This window comes from Amaranthus tricolor, chromosome 16 (genome assembly GCF_026212465.1).
Source record: "Amaranthus tricolor cultivar Red isolate AtriRed21 chromosome 16, ASM2621246v1, whole genome shotgun sequence".
NCBI classification, from domain to species: Eukaryota; Viridiplantae; Streptophyta; class Magnoliopsida; order Caryophyllales; family Amaranthaceae; genus Amaranthus; species Amaranthus tricolor.
Window position 1 is genome coordinate 5,113,852 of NC_080062.1, and position 19,819 is coordinate 5,133,670.

Consider the following 19,819-nt stretch of genomic DNA (forward strand, 5'->3'; position numbering starts at 1 on the left):
TATTTTTATATTTCAAGTAGAATTTGTTAGGAGGATTATATTTGGTGCGATAAGTAGAATTTTGAATAATAATTATCTAACACAATAACAAACAAGCATAATAATAATAATACAAATTACTTTTATATGAGTAGTAATTAAATTACAATTTTGGACACGTTATTTGACTTATCGATAGGGATAGATATTTTAAAATATCATTCGGTCTGACGATTCCTTCACATATTATCAATTAGGACTTCAATTGAAATCCCTCTAATAAATCCCCGTATACTAAATTAATTCCACAAATACAAATAAAAAATCTAAATTTTATAAGAGACTGAATATAACGTTAGAAATAAGGAGTCTTTAACTAAGCCCAATTTAATAATAATCTTAGTCCATACCATATTAATATTATACTTAAGTGTAATCTCTTAAAATTGAAAACTTTAATTATTGTGCTCTAAAAATGATGACAACTTTATATGAATCATATCTACTCTTCATTTTAATAAAAAAAATACAGAGAAATACAAAATATTTATATCAATTCATGTATGATTTTATAATCAATATTGAAATTATACTCAACTTCTTGAATACTCCCTCCCTTGCTAATAAATTGTAACAATAGTATAATTATTTAAATTATATGGATAATATTTAAAGATTGTTTAAATTTGTAGATAAAAATAAAAAAGGTGATAGAAACTTGTCTATAAAAGAAATCGTAGCGAAGTAAAATAGATGGTGTGCAATCTTGTAGAGATTGAGGGAGTATTTGTGTTGATCACAAATAGTAAAAGTTCACAAGTCACTACAATGAGTCTCAAACAAGTCAAACAAGTCATGTATAAGACTGTATATTCATGAAATAGGCCCATATAATTAGCTCATTTAGCTAATTGATCACTTTAAGCTTGTCACAAATTTTCGTGTGAGACGGTCTCACTGTGAAATGCTTCTCATACATGAATTGAATAGATCTACTAACACAATTATTAGCATATGAGTTTTCTGTTTCGAAATCGTCTTACCGAGAGACAGTTTCTCACAAAAGTAGTTCTAAGCTTGTTAGTGGTCAATTTAAGGTTACAAGTGACATTAATTATTGTATGAGACGGTTTCACTGTGAGACGCGTATTATGCATGGGACAAATAGCCCAACTTTTACATATTATAAGAATATAAACTCCTTATGTTGATGTTGTGTCTCAACGAGAGACGATATCTCACAAGAGTAGCGATATAAGTGATCACTCTAAAACCATAAAAGTTATCAGTTCAAAACTGTAAATAATCACTTTAAAGTAGTAAATATATATTAAATCATCCAAAAAAAATGGTATAACCGTGAGATGATCTGAGCTCTTCCAACTTCTAATTTGGGCCCAACAAGCAATATGTAGACCGGATGTTCGGTGGATGCATGGTCATGATGTTTAGATAATTTAAATAAAATAAGATTATTTAACAATTTAATATCAAAAATAAGCTTCGTGAAAACTTAATTCCCAAAATAAGCGTCCGTACATCCAAACCTAGCCTTGGAGTAAGTCGCTGTTACTAACAACGACAGAAAAAAAAATTAAAAGTCATAAGACGCTGTTAGTAATAGCGACTTTAAGGTTAACTGATCAACTCCTTAATTTCTTAGGTTGGAATGAGGAAGTAACTGAAAACTAAAAACTTAAAATTCATTAAGTCGCTGTTACTAATAGCGACTTAAAAAAAAAAGAAATTTTTTTTTTAAGTCGCTGTTAATAACAGCGACTTACTCCAAGCTAGGTTTGGATGTACGGACGCTTATTTTGGAAATTAAGTTTTCACGAAGCTTATTTTTAAAATTAAGTTGTTAAAACATCTTATTTTATTCAAATTTTCTGATGTTTTCAACATCCATATTGATATTGTGAAGAATGATTTGAAAGCCCAACTAGTTAATATATTACTCTTTTATTGTTTTTTCAAAGTAGTTTTCACTTGTTATGTTAGATTTATTTTATTTGTTATTTTCTTAAAAATCTTTGTAATTATATCATGAAATTATGAACAAAATTAATCATATACATCCTCGTTTAATATTTATAATGTTTATAGCCTTTATATATCTTTTACTAACTTTATTCTAATAATTTTTATATCTATAATTACTCTCTTGTGAGATGGCCTTAGCCGTGCAACTGGTCCTGGCCTTGGCCCAAATAATTTTTAAAAAATATTCTGACATATTAATTTTAAGATTTAAAAGGACAATTTCAAGACTTAAAAATCCAATTTTAAAACTTAAAAGGTCAATTTTACAGTTTTTAATATCTACTTTAATGTTTGGGTCATCCTATTTTAAAGTTGAGATGAGAATTTAATGTTTTGTATTGGTCTTTTAAGTCTTAAAATTGGTTTTTTAAGTATTGAAATCGACCTTTTAAGTCTTAAAACTGTCAAATACTATGACTTAAAATTTCAATTTCAAATCCTTGAAATTGGTCTTTTAAGACTTTAAATTCTTCTTTTAACTCTTGAAATTTACATTTTAATTTGTGAAATTGGTAAAAAAAAAATATAATTGGGCCGGCACAAGAGGACACGTTTCACAAGTGAGACAGTCTCACCCAAGTTTTTGTGTTTTTATATTGCTTATAGTCTTCACATGTTTTCCATTAATTTTAAAAAAAATATTTTTTTAGTTGTTGTGGTCCCTATATGTGTCCAATAAATTTTTTTAATATTTTTTTAATGTTTAAAGTCCTCACTTTTTCTTTTTTATTCAATAAAATAATATGTTCACCATCTAAAATATTTAATTTTTCTTAATTCTCATAAATATCTTTTATAAAAACTTGTTTAAAGAAAAAAAATATATAATGTAATGAGTTATTTGTTTGGGTTGTTTTATTAAGAGATGATTTCTTATGTCTACATTAAAGTATTATAAACTCATTCATCCATTTTATAGAAAATGTTGGATGAAATAAATGCGATGTAGTTGTGTTAGAGAATTTAGCTGACATCATCACGTGATTAGTGCCCGAGTAATGACTTAATGAGTAATTAAGAAAAGAAGAACTCATTTTTACTGCCCACGGACCTGCGCTCTTACTTTTTATGTCCCCTGCTACAATTAGGTTATTAAATTAAATATAGTAAAAGACTAATTAGAGTACTATATTTTTACGCAATTTAATATATTTGTTGAATCATTTATATCTAGAGTTTGTTGAAACAGACTGATATTTGATTGGAGATTGGACTATTCATTGACTTTGGCTTTACCATGCTACGGACTTTCTTTGACTCTAAGGATCGATTAATATTAAGGTTTTGAACCCAAAACAATATTAAAAGTATTATCACTTCTATTTTTTTTAGAAAATTAATATGATAATGTTTCTACTACAAAAAATTAATGATGAATCATCTCGTTAGTTTTCATAATTAATACATATAAAAAAAATTTTAAGACGCATAAGTGTGTTTTATGATATTAGGTCAATTACTTATTTATAAAATAATTTATAAAATAATAGAAGTATTTTATTTTCTAAAATATGATTATTTAAAGATAAGAACTAAGTGTGTCACCAACTCATCACGAGTTGTACTCAATTAATCAAAACCTTGATAATAGTGCATACTTATTATTATGGAAACAATTAATTTTATTTAGTATCTATGCCAATATATTTTTGAAATTTAATATTTGGATATAGATATTGTGTAATATGATACACTCAACCATTCTTTCAATTTTACATGACAAAATACTTCCTCTCTTTCAATTTAATTTCAATATTTATTTTTTTACGTAATTCAATGCACTAATTTAATTCTTATTATCTCTAATTACGTATAATAAAAATTTAAAAAAATTTAATATTAATAATCTTTACAATGAGACGAATCAAACAAAATCTCACTAACTATATTTTAACCTATAGATTAAAAACTAATCGCAAATTAAGAGTGATAAATGAATAGTGTTATTTTTGTCAATGTTGCAACTAATATGGAACGACGGAAGTATAAATTTAAGAGTTACTCTAGTGAAAGATCGTCTCTTAATTAAACGATCTCAAAAAATTAATATTTATTCTTATATATAGTCCATATATAAAGCACGTTTTTGGCACCGTTTCGTATAATTATTTGGGTAAAATCAAAACCCAAAAATGTTTGTGACTAAAACAAATAACAAGATGTGTATTTTCGAAAAGGTTTATCGGGTGTCACCAACTCATCACTCACGAGTTGTACACAACCTATCAAAAAACTTTACCTATTGTGTATTTTACTAGCTAAATCACTTTCTAACACTTTTCTTTTAATTAGTCTATTTTTTATTTTGCTTTAATTTTATTTATTGAAAACAACCTTATAACTTTTCTTTTAAGATTATTCATACAATTTAAATAGTATTACTACTCTTATTTCTTAATCTTTATGCAAAGTTCCTTTATTGCAATTTAAACTGAGGGTGCATTATTATGGAAATAATTATTTTATTTAATATTCAAGGAAATGATATTAATGTTACGTGAAACGACAAATCACAAATAATTATTATCAATTAATTACGGACAACATAGACTTAAATTTACACTATTACTTCTCATTGAAATTACAATACTTTAGCTTAAAAACTTTTACATAAATTTACATGATATCACAATATTAGTAGGATAGAAAAGCAATAATTTAATATAGTTTATGATTAAATCACAAAATCAAATCATTTTTATATATACTACTCATGTGAAACTAACACCAATTCAAATGTAACATGAAGCACTCAATTCCAACATCCACAACATAGTAATAATCTATATCAACATAATCAAAAATCAAATAAAAAAAATAACCCAATCAATTTTTTTTAAAAAAAGACAATTGTATTTAGATTTAGATTTCATGTTCACAATTTTTACTTACAAAATTTGCCACTATTTGTCACAAACATGAAAATGTATTACTATTTGACTAATGACTAAAATCAAACTCCATGATAATCTATTACTTCTAAATTCTCTATAATCTCCATATCCTCTCCTTAATTTCTTCCTCTTCTACAATTTCACTACTAAAACTACCAATTATACTCCTTCCCCTTTCAAAATTAAAAAATATAGCAAATTAAAAAAGACAGATAGTCTGAATTTTAATCACCCATTAGAACTTAAAAACACAATATCATCATCATCCCAATGATTCTCGTCCAGAACAGAGTCTAATAAATTGGATTTTAATCGCCCATCAAAACACAATATCATCTTATATCATCGTTCCAATGACTCCCACCACCCAACGCTTAAAATACAACGGAAGTACAAAAATTGCATTGAATCAACCCATTGACATTACAAACTTTACAATTCTTAAACTCCCCAATTTTATCGACAAACACACGATGACTTCCATCACACCATTCACAAACATAAAATCTAAACCCACCACAATTAACACATACTCCTCCATCAGCCAATGGTAGCCCTTGGATCAACCTTTTCAATTCACCATTCTCGTGCAACCGTTTGATCTCCTCGACCCCACCTAAATATTTCCCATTAACATACACCCTCGGTAAACCCCAATTTTCTTTCTTCACACTTGGCATAATTCTCTGCAACTCATCCACATACTTCCCATCCATGGATAAATCTCGTTCGTCCATTTTCACACGGTACCCTTTCAAAATCGATCTAACGGCTCTACAATCTTCATAAGTCCTCCTTATTACGTGAAGACTAGTGAAGTAAACCACTACTTTGTTGTCTGAGTCGGGTGGTGGATTGGGTTGGGCTTGATGTCGGGTAGCCCAAGTTTTAACTCGATGGAAAATAGAGTTTGTTCGGGTTCGGGTCTGGGTTTCATCATAGAGGAGAGATTCAATGTCTTTGAAGGAGACGGATTGATGGGTCGGGCTTCGGGCTGGGGTTGAAAGGGAATATTTGTGAAGAGGAGTGAAAGGAGAAGGATGGTTGAAAAGGGTTTCAATGTCTTTTAATGAAGGTGAATGTTGATGGTGAATGGGTGATAATGGAGGGTGATCATCAAAAGAAAAAGAGGATGATTTAATATTGGTGTGGGTGTGTGTAGAGGATTTCTTCCTCCATGGAACCCACATGAACTTTGATTTGGTTTCCAGAATATTGAAGAGAGAGAGGATGGAAATTTGAGTTGTGAAAAATGGGTTTTAGAGAGAGAGTGAAAGGGTGGATCTAGGTATTTATAGAGGGAGGCAAAAGGTTGATAGAAATATGATTTCTCCTATTGTAAAACACTTCCTACATTTATTTGATGGATATTCGTTGTTTAAGCTTAATTAATTGGAAAAATTACATAGAATAATATATTTTATTTATGATTTTTTTATAATAATTCTATTTATTGATTAACTATGAATAAATTTAACTTTAAAGAGTATTTTTTTAGAGTAAACCCAATAATTTGAGGGCTTGCTATAGCAAATTTTATTTTTAAAAAAATAAATTAAAATAAATTTTTGTAAAAAAATGTTAAAAAATGTTGAAAAAAAAAATTCTTACTTGTTTTTATTTTCAAAATTTTTCTCTAATTTTACATTAATTTTTAGACTTTTTTTTGTGAATTACCAACTATAGCAGGTCATCGGGTCATAATTCTGAAGTTGAGATTATCTATGGCTAATTAATATGTGAGATTATTATAAGAAAATGATGAAAAAGTTGGATTATTCTAAATAATTTTTCCTAATTAATATATTGCAGCTAATGTGCAAGTAAAAATATAGTCAAGGGAGATCTTGTTTGGATCGTCTAATCACGTACTTTCATAATATTAATTTTGAATAATTTTTAGACGTATATAATTTAATATATAAATGAGAAAAATAATACATCGAATTGAGTAAAAGGTTAAATGTAGCAAGTATAATGAAACAGAAAAAGTATATAAGGTAAGATGGTAATAGGAGTAAATTAAATAATTAATTAACAGAAGGAATTGGAATGGTTTTTTACTTTTTGAAAAATGGGGAAGATAATAATTCATTTGATTTTAATTAAATGCAATATGGGAAATAGCATAAAAATTATGGAGTGTAAATTTTTAAAATTGAATAAAATTAGAATAAATGATGTACTATTTATTTTCAAATATAAAAATAAAGATAATGTAAGATGAGCAGAATAATTTAAAATAAAAAATAAAATAAATTGAAAGGACTCCGTTATTAAAAATTCATCTGTGATAAATTTGTTACAATGTGCGTATACTATATACATATTTGATTTATTTAACGGAGAATGATATATATATTTATTTTTGGTTATTTTTGTGTTGACTATCTTATTTCACTAACAAACTCAATTATTTTTATCATATCCATATATTTATTTTTCATCAATTTTTCTCCTTTTTTTTCACTACACTTAATAAATATTACTCCTTTTGTTCTTTTTGTTTGTCCACTTTACCTTTTGCACGCATTTAATTCAAAACAAATTTTGTATAAAAAATTGTAATATTAAAAATTCTTTGCATCAAGACAAATTAAACAAAATCGTACATGAGTATATTTTGTCTTCAATATATATTTCAAAAATCAAATCTAAATTTCTCTAGCCTATAGTGAAAAATTTATAGTGGACAAACAAAAAGAAAGAGAAAAATACATAGAAATATTTTTTTAAATATCATTAAAATGGAATAGTCGAATGGAATATATTTATATATCATAACCCAAAAATATTGGATTGTCTTTTCTATGTTTTTAATTTATAGAGTTAGTTGAGAAAAAAATCAAAATTCAAATTTCCTATAGAAAATAACATATTTAGTGTTGTTATGGGTCAAATAAATAAACTCGTAATGTATTTAGTCAAACCCCAAACCACCCACCTCGGTCCAATAACTTTTTAAAATAACTACCAACAACTCACTATAACCTACCACTCATCTATCATACCCATGATTATCACATTAATTCACCATCAAACCTCCATTCTACCATTATAAATACATCATTGGCCCTGGACTAAGTTTTTATCTTCCTATCGTTACTCTATAAAAATACACCGCCCTTCTACTTACAATCTATACTTTAATCAAATATCCTTCAATTGATCTGAACTCATTCTATAATCCGTTAACTTGCATTCATTAATTATCATATATTCATTACTTTTTGTTTCCCAATCTGACTTGAGCGTCGGAGGGGCTTTCCGGGAAACCACTCCCGACAAGGCTAACGTTGTATTGCAGGATTTGAGGTCTCATCAGCGAAAGAATTGTAACCACTTTCAGCATATTGACAGTTGTATCTGATTACACCATGTTTTAAATTTCTTTTGCACTTTTTCGTTTCATTAGCGAAATAAGTGTGTCATTGAGGCAAGGGCCAATTCTTGTTTTTTCTGATTTGAGTATTCTTGGCTTTCCTCGTGACTTTGTCACCACTCTGCTTCTGTTATTTTTTGATAAATATATGTACTAACTACTAAATTATTATATTTTTTGTTGCAATTTACTGTGAAAGTACTTAGGTTAGCGGGAAAGATTGCGCCATAGGAGACAGGAGTATGCGACTCATGTGTTCATTCACATTGACTATATTGAATAAGGTAAAGCAAAAAAATATTAGTATTGATTCAATCTCATGAAAATAAATTCAATTATTATTTATTTTTAAATAAATTCACCTATTTGATATAAACACTAAAAATAAATTTAACTTTGTTTATTCCTAATTAAAAAAAAAAGTTTTGAAGATTATTATAAAAAATATGTCGGTTTGTTTCTAGCAAATATAACTAGTAGATGAATTTATTTAAAAATAAATAATAGGCTAGTTTATTTTCAATAGATCAAGCAAAAGTTGATTTATTATTAACAATTTACCCTATTGATTATTACTTTATCTACTCGCGGGATAGATAATCTATTACTAATAGGCATTAATATACAATGGAATCCTACTCATCAATAAGAAATAGAAGTATATTTTATTATTTATTTGATTATTTGATAATAAATAATATATCCACCTGATTAACTAAGTTTTTTCCGATTATATTTTGTCGTATGGGTACAATGAACATCACTTAATTGTCCTACTTCTATTTGATTACTAGCCTCGAAATATGCATCAAAAGAAGGATGCAACAAAAATATAACTTAATTGAACGGATTAAAAATAAATAATGTAGCAAAATTTATAGAATGTAGATAGTATACCGGATTATTAGGAGTATCGTTTTGATCATTATGTTGACTTTTTTGGTACATTTTGAATAGTTGTTTCATTAAAATTTTTATTCGATACAAATATTATTTTTTTAAATTAATATTTTAGGAAGAATATGATAATTTGCTAGCCGTTATGTGAGATTTAGCTGTATACTTCTAATAACCAATAGAGTAAATAGTATGTAGACTCTAAATGAGAGAGCCTTACTAATGAAAAATGAATAAAATAGTGAATTGATAATTAAGCTAAAGATCAAGGTTTATATGATAAAATTAGAAAGCTGATTATTTACCAAAAAAAAAAAATATTGCTATCTAGAATAACATAACCATATTAATAACTTACTTTTTATTCAAAATTATATTTAAAAAAACAGGGAAAAAGAAGATATAACAACCTTGTTAACAATGTCCAAAAAAGTTGGTATCATTAAATATTATAATAATATACTCCTAATATTTAATGATATTATAATAATACATTTAGACAATTTAAAAAACACCATGTGTTATTTAACACTAGGTGTTTTTATTCTTTCTCCACTCCCTTTTTCTCTCAAATTTATTAGTATAATTTAACTAATTCTTATCGTTCAATTTCTCGTATCTCATTTATTATAACAACATGGTCATTTTGCTAAAAGTTGTCCATTTTAGAGAATACTATAAATTATATTTTAACAATTTAAATAATTTTGTAAACTAAATACTATAAATTATATTTTAACAATTTAAATAATTTTGTAAACTAAACTTATGTACCTGGTCTATAAGTTTGAAAAATCGTACATGAAAAATATGTCATCGTAATTAATATTTTTACATAGATTAACTTTAATGCGTATTTTCAAAATTATAAATATTGAACCTTAAACTGATATTAATTAAATTTTTTAATCATTATAAATCTAACTCTAGAAATGCAACTTTTGATTAATACTTTACCTTTTCATTTATACTCAAAATAATTTCTATTTTCCAAAATTTAATGCAAAGCCTCTTCTCACCCTATCTAAATTTCGCCACTTAGTTGATTGACTACTCATCTATACAAATTCAATTTCCTACTGACTATAACAGAATGATGATGTTAAGTTACTAATTAAATTAAAAGTTTAAATTGATAGTTGCTGTCTTTGATATGTTTTATACTCTATCACATCTTCACTGTAGTTGGAATGTAACACTTGAAATAAAGAGAGTTAAATTCGAACCTCTAACTTTCTGCCATATTGACTTTTAATACAATTTTAAAAAATTTAATCTGATCAAAAGCTAAAATTTATAATTGCAACCCATAATTTATTATATACTCTGATTACTCTTAAAATTTTAAATACCGACATGAAATTTAGAATAAATGTACAATTCATTCGAATCAAGTCAAGGCTTTAATAGGACCGTATCCAATAGAAAATCTTGAATTTATAAACTCAATTATTCGTCATCCACTCAAAATACATTAAACTATCAATTATTAGGGCATTGACTTTGAATAAATTTAATTATCTTACATAAATATATTTTAACTTTTAGTTAGTGTATGGTTTGTCGTCTTCCTTCTCTCTCCAGACCCTGATCATAATTTCATTTAAGAAGAATACACTAATTACGAAGATGATAATGATATCCATGAAAATTCATGCATGAATTTCTCTTCTTTTAAATAGAATATATCTTGCCGGAATATCAAATGGTAACATAATGAGTAATATTTAAGCCATTAAAAACGCAATGTAGGTGTGATTTTTTTTTAAAAAATAATACCTTATTCATTAATAAAAAGTTATACGATATCTACATCAGAGATAAAAATTAGCAAGTACATAACAACTTTAACCAAAGATAATTTAAAATTAACAAAACTACGATTATTATATATGAAATCTGACAATTCTGAATATCCTCTTTCACATCCCGCAATGTAGGTGTGATTGTGTGAATGTGAAAATATTTTTCTAAAAAATAAAATGTGAAGACATTAAATATCAAGCTCACAAACTGAATTTAAAAACAGGAAGAAATGGAGATTGTGCAGACAACTAAAACAGGTGGCCATAATATGTTGCAACAAGTTAGGCAGTATGAGTTGTTCAAAATTGTGTTAGCTACACCCGTATCTTTTACTTTTATTTCCAATTCAGCGTATCCCATTTTTGTAAGGTTGGCAAACAAATTGGATTGGATCGCGCTCGTATTCCGGTTAAGGTTCAAAATACCAATATAAATTGAAAGAATTGTAGTAAGATTTTACTATGGTTAAAATAATTTATTAAATTTAATTTGAAATATTATATCTGTTAAAATAAATTTTAAAGTTATTTTTTTTAGAATTGACTTTTATCAGATGATGACCGAACATTAGATTACTTGTTAATGTGGATATATAAGAGAGCTTTCACGTAGTTGTACACAACCGCTTTATACGTAACATATCTTTTGTTTATTTTTTATTTTTATAGAATTTATAAATTTTTTTTCAATTTTAAATTTTATCAAAATTAATTTTAATTTGAACGTTTTTTCACATGGATGAGTATAATAAGTTGGTGATATTTAGGTTGAAACTTTGAATATTACCCAAAGCCATTTATTTTGTTAAATAAATATTATAGGTGAAGACGTGAAAGTACTCAATCAACTCGATTAAGTTAATTGAATTAAAAAACTCAATATAAAACCGCTAATAATCCTATAAAGTTAAAATTGTTAAACCCAAGATTTTGTGTGAAAAAAAGGAATATTTTAGGAGTAGAATTTTTGTAATACTTCAGAAATCAGAAACTATACCAATGGTAGGAATCATCATTATAACACGTTCTCCACGAGATAATCATGTATTTAAAGGTAATATTACCCTATAAATTACATTAGTTTTAGATTTTAACACTTTATTTGAATAATAATAATATGAGCATAAAAGTAAAAGAATGGAAGGGGAAGAAAGGCAAGAGTTTGATGAAGAAAATTCTCTTGTTTGTTTAAGAGGAAAGAAAGGAAGAGGAAGAGAAACCTCAATTTTCTTCTGAATCAATTCCACTTTTACAGAGATTTGTACATTAACAAAATTAAAAAACTAAATTCCTGCAATTGCCTTTCTTTTTATTCCTCTAATTCTTTCAATTCAAACATAATTTTTAGTTTGATATCTCCATAAGAACATATACTCCCTTTATTTCTATAAATTTGCATTATTATGTGAATCAGACTTTAATAGAAATGTGGAATTTGAGGTTAATTTAGTAGGATATATATATATATATATATATATATATATATATATATATATATATATATATATATATATATATATATATATATATATATATATATATATATATATATATGTATAAAAGTAAAATTATAAGGCAATAGGCAATAAACAAAATAAGTGAAACCACCAAAAATACATTAGGACAAACATACAAAGTATATAAGAAAAAATTGTCATCCCAAGTCTCCCTATATGATGCAACAAAAATAGGGAGAAAATTAAAGATATACTTGGAGTCTATGACAAACATTTCATTATACAATGGTATTGACAATAATCATTAAGGAAGAATTTGTCATTATGTAACCTTTCCAACCTGAGTTCAGATCACAATTATTTTTCTATGTTCTATTTTTTATATTCTATAAGATAATATTCATAATAGATTAAGCAATAAAAATAAAATTATCTCCTATTAAAGCTTAAATGATTTCTTGAAAGTTGTGTATACTAAAGATTATGCATTGTTGTTGTATGGTGAGTGAATTAATGATCTCTGTGTGAAGTTAGGAAGTCTGTCCTCTATTACATACCGTTTTCACATCTTAGCTCCTCTAGAAATTGTAATGTCTCCATATGCTGATATCTGCTGCACTTTGAGGATGTCACGCGTTGCTAGAACTGGAAACAATTTTTTGTATGTTAATAGTTTTATAACAAAATTATTATTGGTAAAACTTGAAATTTAGCATCTTCCACGTGCTTGAACGAGCTAGGGTGACTCAAATGAGCAAACTTGTGCTCACACGAGCACAATGCTTTTATATGGTCGTGCCAATGTTATGTGCTAATTTGCTCGAATGAATACTATTATAACTCATAGTGATGAACACATGAAGGGACTTGAAAATTGAGAGTTCCGAAGCCTCACCATAAATTATAAGTTACAACTAATTTCTTAAGAAAACTTGTAAAAAATCTTAAAAAGTATCATAGTCTATCCATTTACGATGAATTTTGAGGATCTCATGGGTCCACCGGTGATACTTAAAATCATTTTTTCATTTTGAGATAATTTTCGTAAATCTTTAATTAAATTGTCTATTAATGATACATAAATCCAACAAAACTCAAACTGATCAAATGTAGTTACTAAGCTGATTGATTTTTACCACAGGTCTGATAGAAAAGCTGTGCAGCTTGTTTTCTGTTCATCCCATACGCTAGCTGGTTCAATGATTCTGACTGAGGTGCACCTAGAACTTCAAAATATGTCTTCAGATGCCTGAACAGTTTTCAGATCAAGGATTAATTAGATGTAGAATAATGCCCAAATATATTTTGATTTGTATTGTGTACTAAAGAATATGAAATGATCAAGGTTAAACATTACATTGAGATATTGTAAGCCATCCTGTCAGCCTCCTCATCTATTGCAGGAAGCCGATTTTGTGTAGGTCCTGTTTCAACCAGCAATTCTGCATGTTAAGGAACAATAAGACTGTTAGATGTTTTCCTCACACAAACACTATATTACACGGATTCTATGTCCATATCCAACACGAATACATGTGTAAGTGCCAACTTGGTTATTTTATCAAAAAATGCCACGAATTTGAACCATACTGAAGTATCCAACGTTGTTAATTTATGAAAAAAATGCAAGATTGAACCCAAAATGAAGTGCCCTACCCATGACAGTATAAAGGGTCAGACACAGATACTGGTACTTGAGGTGAATTGAAGAGTATGAGCAACAAAGAGGGGTGTACCACTACTGCATGAACAAGGGAATTCAAGTCCAATATGACGTGTAATTACCTTGATCAGGGGGGGTTAGACCTTGTCTAGAGCGTCTAGGCAATTTAAAGCGTGATTGAAGTAATTCACTGAATTCTGGAATATTTTGTTCTCCCATTTCATGCATCCATTGGTTCTCTTCATCCAGTGATTCCAAACCAACATTGTTCAATTGACTAGAAGATCTTTTCCTTCTTAACCTGGAATGTTGTTACTTTTAGAGGCACTCATAAATATGAAGGTATCAATCTGGTTCTTAACTGATATTAAACAGGTCAAATTCCATAAAATAATTCAGCTGAATGTTGAACTGTATACTAACCGATTAGAATAGCTGTCTGAAGTGTTTGATAAGAAATCAAGTCCAGGACCTGGGCTTGGAACTGACATTGATCTAACAGATGCTCCTGTAATGACACATTCACACATAAATCTCAAAAAGTTTCCATTTGATTCTCTTGTAAAAACAGGTAACATCATCTTTAGAACTTAAGTAGCAGCACTTGTTTACCAGAGTTCGGGGCTGAAGCATTTGGATTTGTTTTGCCCACACTATTGGACATGAGGTTGAAGTCTTGTATAGGAACCTCGGTTCCTGTTCCAAGATTCCGTAGAATTCCTCTTATTTCTTCTGCGGCTAATCTCTCAGATGTAGTTCCACGGCTAATACCTCCAATAGGCTTCAAAAACACCAAGTCAGTTTGAACACCCAAGCATGATGTTCACGAAAGGCCAGATGAAAAAATCTTACAACTTCTGGTGGAATTCGATAATCTTGTCCATTGGGAAGTGACGATGATGATCGTTCTGGTGGACGGGGTGAAGAAGTTGTTGCTGTAAAAAAAGATTCATATTATGGTGACATTTTTTATATCCAATAAACCTCTGGTTTGAGGGTGAGTCAACACTAACCAGAAGGTGAATCATTCATACGCTGCATAGTTGTCATCCATAAGTCTAGTAGCGCTTGTGGATAATGAACATCATTGTACTTTCCTACTAACCCACAAGATAGTGCTACTGGCGGCAAATCTAGTAGTTTGGCTAACTTCAAAGTTGATTTCTCTTTGACTACCTGCAGAACACATAATTACAAAGTGTTTAAGCAGATGTTTGAGACCCCAGGATATGTTGTATCTGGTTCTTGTGTTGTATCTGGTTAAGAATATAACATATCTTAGGGTGTTAACCATTTGTTTAAGCGGATGGTTGAGACCCCAAGATATGTTGTTTGCACTATCAAATATCATTATCATCTGTGTGTAGGAAGGCTAGATTAACTGGAGAACAAAAAAGAGAAACCTTGACAATTTCTGGCCTTTTGATCACAATGTCAGTTGAATCTTGGAGCCAAGTTTGGTACATATTGCTCGGAATCATGGTATTTTCGATATCCATCTTCACAGGAGATTGCCTTGCCTTCTTTCTTGTTGGCCTTTGCTTCTGTATGTTCTAGTTTACAAATGATTAGCAATCCTTTCCTAGAAAATCCTACAAAGGACAACAGACAAAAGACAGTTCATACAAGTTACCTGCCAAACCTCCCTGAGTTTAGGTGTAGATGAATTAGCCTGGTCCACTGGATTTTGTTCAGGAATGCCATCCTCCATGAAAAAAGTTCGCATATTATCTTCTGCATTCAGCATAGATTTTCAGCACCCTTTTGTCAACTCACAACATAACAAACATGTAAAATTATCCTTACAATCTAGAACAAACTCCAGCTATTATACATGATTGTGCTTGAGCACAAGCATGTAGACCTTTTTTTTTCCATTCAAATGTGTTAATTTTCATGAGAATGTTCCTTGTTTCTTGTGCATTCATCATTGTTACAACAAGTTGTAATTATGAATGGAGACTAATAAGATCTTTGGCAAGACATGCAACATTCTTACAACACAAAAAAATCACTTGCATTAGTTGTATTAACCTCTCTCTATCTCCATTTCTTGAGGTGGAGAGTGTACAGTAGGAGGCGGCATTTCTGTGTGGCCTTGAGAAGGGAAGTTATTTTGCGTTTCTTCATCTCCTTCGATATCGAACCTGCATGGACAAGATTGTGTATTGATCAACATAGAACTCATAGAAGGTTCAGCTAGGAGATAAATCATTTGATGCAAAAAGGATTTAGTTCCAGCAGCACTTTTGAATTTACCGTTCATAACGATTATAAAAACTTGGTTCAGCACGAAGTGAATCAAAGGGGTCATTTAAGGTAATATTAGCAGGATCCGCTGAGGGAAAAATAAGCAGAATATTAAGTCATAACCAGTAAAGATGGAAATATAAAAATCATTCTACACACTTGACTATAGATTGGCAATAAAACTCAAGATACTAGTGTTTGTAGTAGAACCTTGATGCTGGTGTCCATTTAAGTCTGCTTCCCTGAAATTCTCGTTAAAATCATCTATAGTATCAAGTCTCTGGATGTTCACATACACTTTTGTTTATCAGCAAAATGGCAAGAAATGTAAGAATTTCACAAACACCAGAGATAATTTCAAGATTACATAGAATATGTAGTTCTATAGCTTAGTTACATAAGTCATATTGCATACTCATGGAATTATAATTTTGCACAATTCCAACAATCTTTTCATTATCCTTGTTGATATTGATATCAAATTATTCAATGAATTGCAACTGACCATTTCCAATGAATATTGAATGATTCACTCAACTAATGACACAGATAGTTGGGTAAGTGGTAACCAATGAGAAGTTTTAATTAACTGCATTTGAAAAAGTAGGTCACAGAACTAAGGGATAATAGTCATATAGCAGATAAAACACTGCCATCACAAACTAATCACAAAAAGTTTCAGCTACAAGTGTAGTTCTTGAATTTACCATGGCAACATAAGCTGTTCGCTGAAAAGTTGCACTGCTGGTGTATCTGTTAGAGTAGTCAATTGACGGCTCAACATCTCCAAAATTTACTTCTTGGTTCTCAGGTATTGTCACAGATTCAAACCTGAAAAACACAAGCATCCACATTCAACCAAAACGCCTATTAAATGTTCAATCAAAAAAAAAAAAGAGAAGTGGTGCTAGCAATGGACCGACTTGGCTTTATTTTTCCTCTTTGGGAGAACTGTAGGGTCCACAGCAGGTTTCACCTTCCATGCAGTGTTGATTTCAACCTGGAAAATCGATCCCAATCGTAACCAATTTTAAACCATCGGAAACAAATTTTTGAAGGGTCTTAGACTTAAGTAAAATTACATACCAGAAGACGATTTACATCATCTGTTGATAATTGATATACAAAATTTACAATTAGAAATCCTCTAAATATGTTCAGATTAAAAAACCATATTCAAGACACAAGATCATAAAATCTCACCATATAGGAGTCTAACTTTGCGCTCATAAACGATTACAACACCACCTAATTAATTTAAAAAAAAAAAAAATACAACACAAAAATTAACTTGCATTGGAAGTAGAACGAAAGCAGGAGGTTATTTATTGCCAAAGTATGCTATACAATAATGTAATACCCATAAGAATTCCAGAAAGTCTGAGCGCCATTGGTACTGATGGATTCAAAATTTCTTCACTGTCATAGGCACAAATATTCAATATCAATAAAATTGAAATTTACCTAAAGCTAAAAAAGAAGAGAGTAAGAGAGATAACCAAATTCGAATGAGGTTGATTTGATCGAGCTTTCTCCGATTCATTTTGGCGTGCATTGTAGCTGCCATCCTTGCATACGGAAAGAAAAGTTTGTAAAATGCGCAATAATCTCCATTAATTGACCACACATTAAGTTTCACGCTATTCGAATATGATCATTTTAACCAAATGCAGGTTTTAGTTTCGCACAATAAGCCGTAGAAACAAACTCAAAAACTAAAACAATTCAGAAATAGAAATTAATCAATTATTACTGGAAAACTCTGACTCAAAAAAAATTGAGAGAATTTAAGTTCAATTGGCTGAACTGACAGCACACAAAAACGGTCGACACATTAATTTTTTAAATTCCATACCTAAGCCAAGTAATTGGCACACTCAACTTCATAATGTAAAATATCAAAAGAATACAAATTACTAAACAGAGTCACTGCAATCTTAGTTGAAGGTGAAAAATTAAATTTAGTAAGGAAACCGTTTCTAAGCCGAAATTGAAAACTCTAAAGAAATTTTGAAGCAGAGGATTGAACAAATCAGCCCGCAGTGATAATGGAATATAGATCATAAACAATGCAGATATAAGCTCCATAGAAAAGATGAACTGAATATTATTTCAAAAAATGAAAATTAATAACAAAACCGGGAAAATCTCACATAACAGAGGTTGAGAATTTTGTAAGTTTAATCGGAAGAAGTGTATCTCATTACATCACTCATTTTCCAAATTTTGCATACTGAGAGTGTAAAAATTCAAAATATCTTGCAATTAAACAAAAAGTTGCACTAAACTTGAAGATCAATTACTACTGCAAGTGAGAAATCGATTTAATGCAGATACTAAAAAACAGAGGATTAACTATTTTAACATGCAGGAAATGTAAACTTCAACTAAGCAACGAAAACAAAACCGATGAAACAGAAAGGAAATCAAAAGCTAAATGAAGTTACAGAGAAAAGAAATAGTTACCATATTTGACCTAGCGGAGCTTTCCTAGCAAGAAGCTGGTGAGAGTAGAACATTGTTGCAGAATTTCAGCTGAACTTCGAATTCCAGAGAGAAAGAGGACTTGAAGAAATAGCAGTTTCAGAAGAGCTCAAATAAAGTGTAACAATGGCGGAGAAGAGAAAGAAGGAAGAGAGTGAGATTATACTTATAGAGAGGAGTGTTGTTCGTGTGTGTTTGAAGGGGGAGATTGTCAGAATTGGTTATGTAACAGAATGCCCGCCAAAGGCAAGCTATAGTTTTTGTAGTGGACAATATTCTGATTATTATTATTATTATTATTATTATTATTATTTTATTATTAGTACTAAACTTTTATGGGGCAAGTTTTGCATTGTTTTAATTTGCAAATTAAATTTCAAAAAAAAATTTAATTACACTCTAAATAAATATAATTGCAACTTGAAGAATCAAACCTCAAACCGCACCTTACTAACATAAAAAAGTGAGTAAAAAAAAGTTTGAATGTGATAAATAGAAAAATAAATTTGCAGATGTGATAATATTCAAATACAAAATTATAGCAAATTCATGATAAATATATTTGAAAAATGTAGCAAAAAAAAACTATTAGGATTTGAGACACACACAAAATATAATAAAAATGATTTAGTACATAAAAAATAACATATAACTCGAATAAACTTAATTTTACTAAGCTATACTTTTACGGACTAATATTATTTTTTTTATGCACTAAAATTCCATTCACGAAAAATAAGTTGAATGATTAGGTGTTCTTTACCTTTGTTTTAAAACAAATATACTGTTAGATAATAAATAGAGGATCATCATTAATTGTTTGGATATTTTTAAAATTTTTTGACTATAATGACAAGAATTGTTGTTGCATTAACCAAAGTAAGAATCATAAAATAGCTTATTGTAACAATAAATATTTTCTTTTTATTAGGTTTGCACCATTACGAAATAAACTTGAAAAAAAT

At 28.9% G+C, this 19,819-nt stretch overlaps 2 protein-coding genes across 2 annotated transcripts; both read right to left on the minus strand.

The window, feature by feature from the left end:
* Positions 1–5,290: 5,290 nt before the first annotated feature.
* Positions 5,291–6,106, minus strand: LOC130802455 (uncharacterized protein At5g39865-like). Its single transcript, XM_057666473.1, has one exon. It carries the CDS (start codon positions 6,104–6,106, stop codon positions 5,291–5,293), a length of 816 nt encoding a protein of 271 aa, XP_057522456.1.
* A 6,862-nt stretch (positions 6,107–12,968) lies between these two features.
* Positions 12,969–18,889, minus strand: LOC130803087 (sister chromatid cohesion 1 protein 1). The gene is made up of 20 exons (XM_057667255.1): positions 18,837–18,889; positions 17,870–17,938; positions 17,731–17,789; positions 17,574–17,618; positions 17,457–17,476; positions 17,294–17,370; positions 17,078–17,201; positions 16,581–16,650; positions 16,380–16,458; positions 16,155–16,267; positions 15,754–15,854; positions 15,524–15,673; positions 15,134–15,296; positions 14,973–15,055; positions 14,733–14,901; positions 14,544–14,628; positions 14,243–14,421; positions 13,815–13,899; positions 13,594–13,706; positions 12,969–13,102 (listed from the first exon to the last, which is right to left on the minus strand). Exons 1-20 carry the CDS (start codon positions 18,887–18,889, stop codon positions 13,020–13,022), a joined length of 1,920 nt encoding a protein of 639 aa, XP_057523238.1. The 3' UTR covers positions 12,969–13,019.
* Positions 18,890–19,819: the final 930 nt, after the last annotated feature.

Excerpts from the sequence above, each read along its gene's own strand:
- LOC130802455 (XM_057666473.1), bottom strand. The coding sequence starts at position 6,106 with ATGTGGGTTCCATGGAGGAAGAAATCCTCTACACACACCCACACCAAT.
- LOC130803087 (XM_057667255.1), bottom strand. The coding sequence starts at position 18,889 with ATGTTCTACTCTCACCAGCTTCTTGCTAGGAAAGCTCCGCTAGGTCAA. Across the intron at positions 15,056-15,133 it reads TATGAATGATTCACCTTCTG|CAACAACTTCTTCACCCCGT; the intron begins GTTAGTGTTGAC and ends CTTTTTTTACAG. Across the intron at positions 13,900-14,242 it reads TCTAACCCCCCCTGATCAAG|AATTGCTGGTTGAAACAGGA; the intron begins GTAATTACACGT and ends CTTAACATGCAG.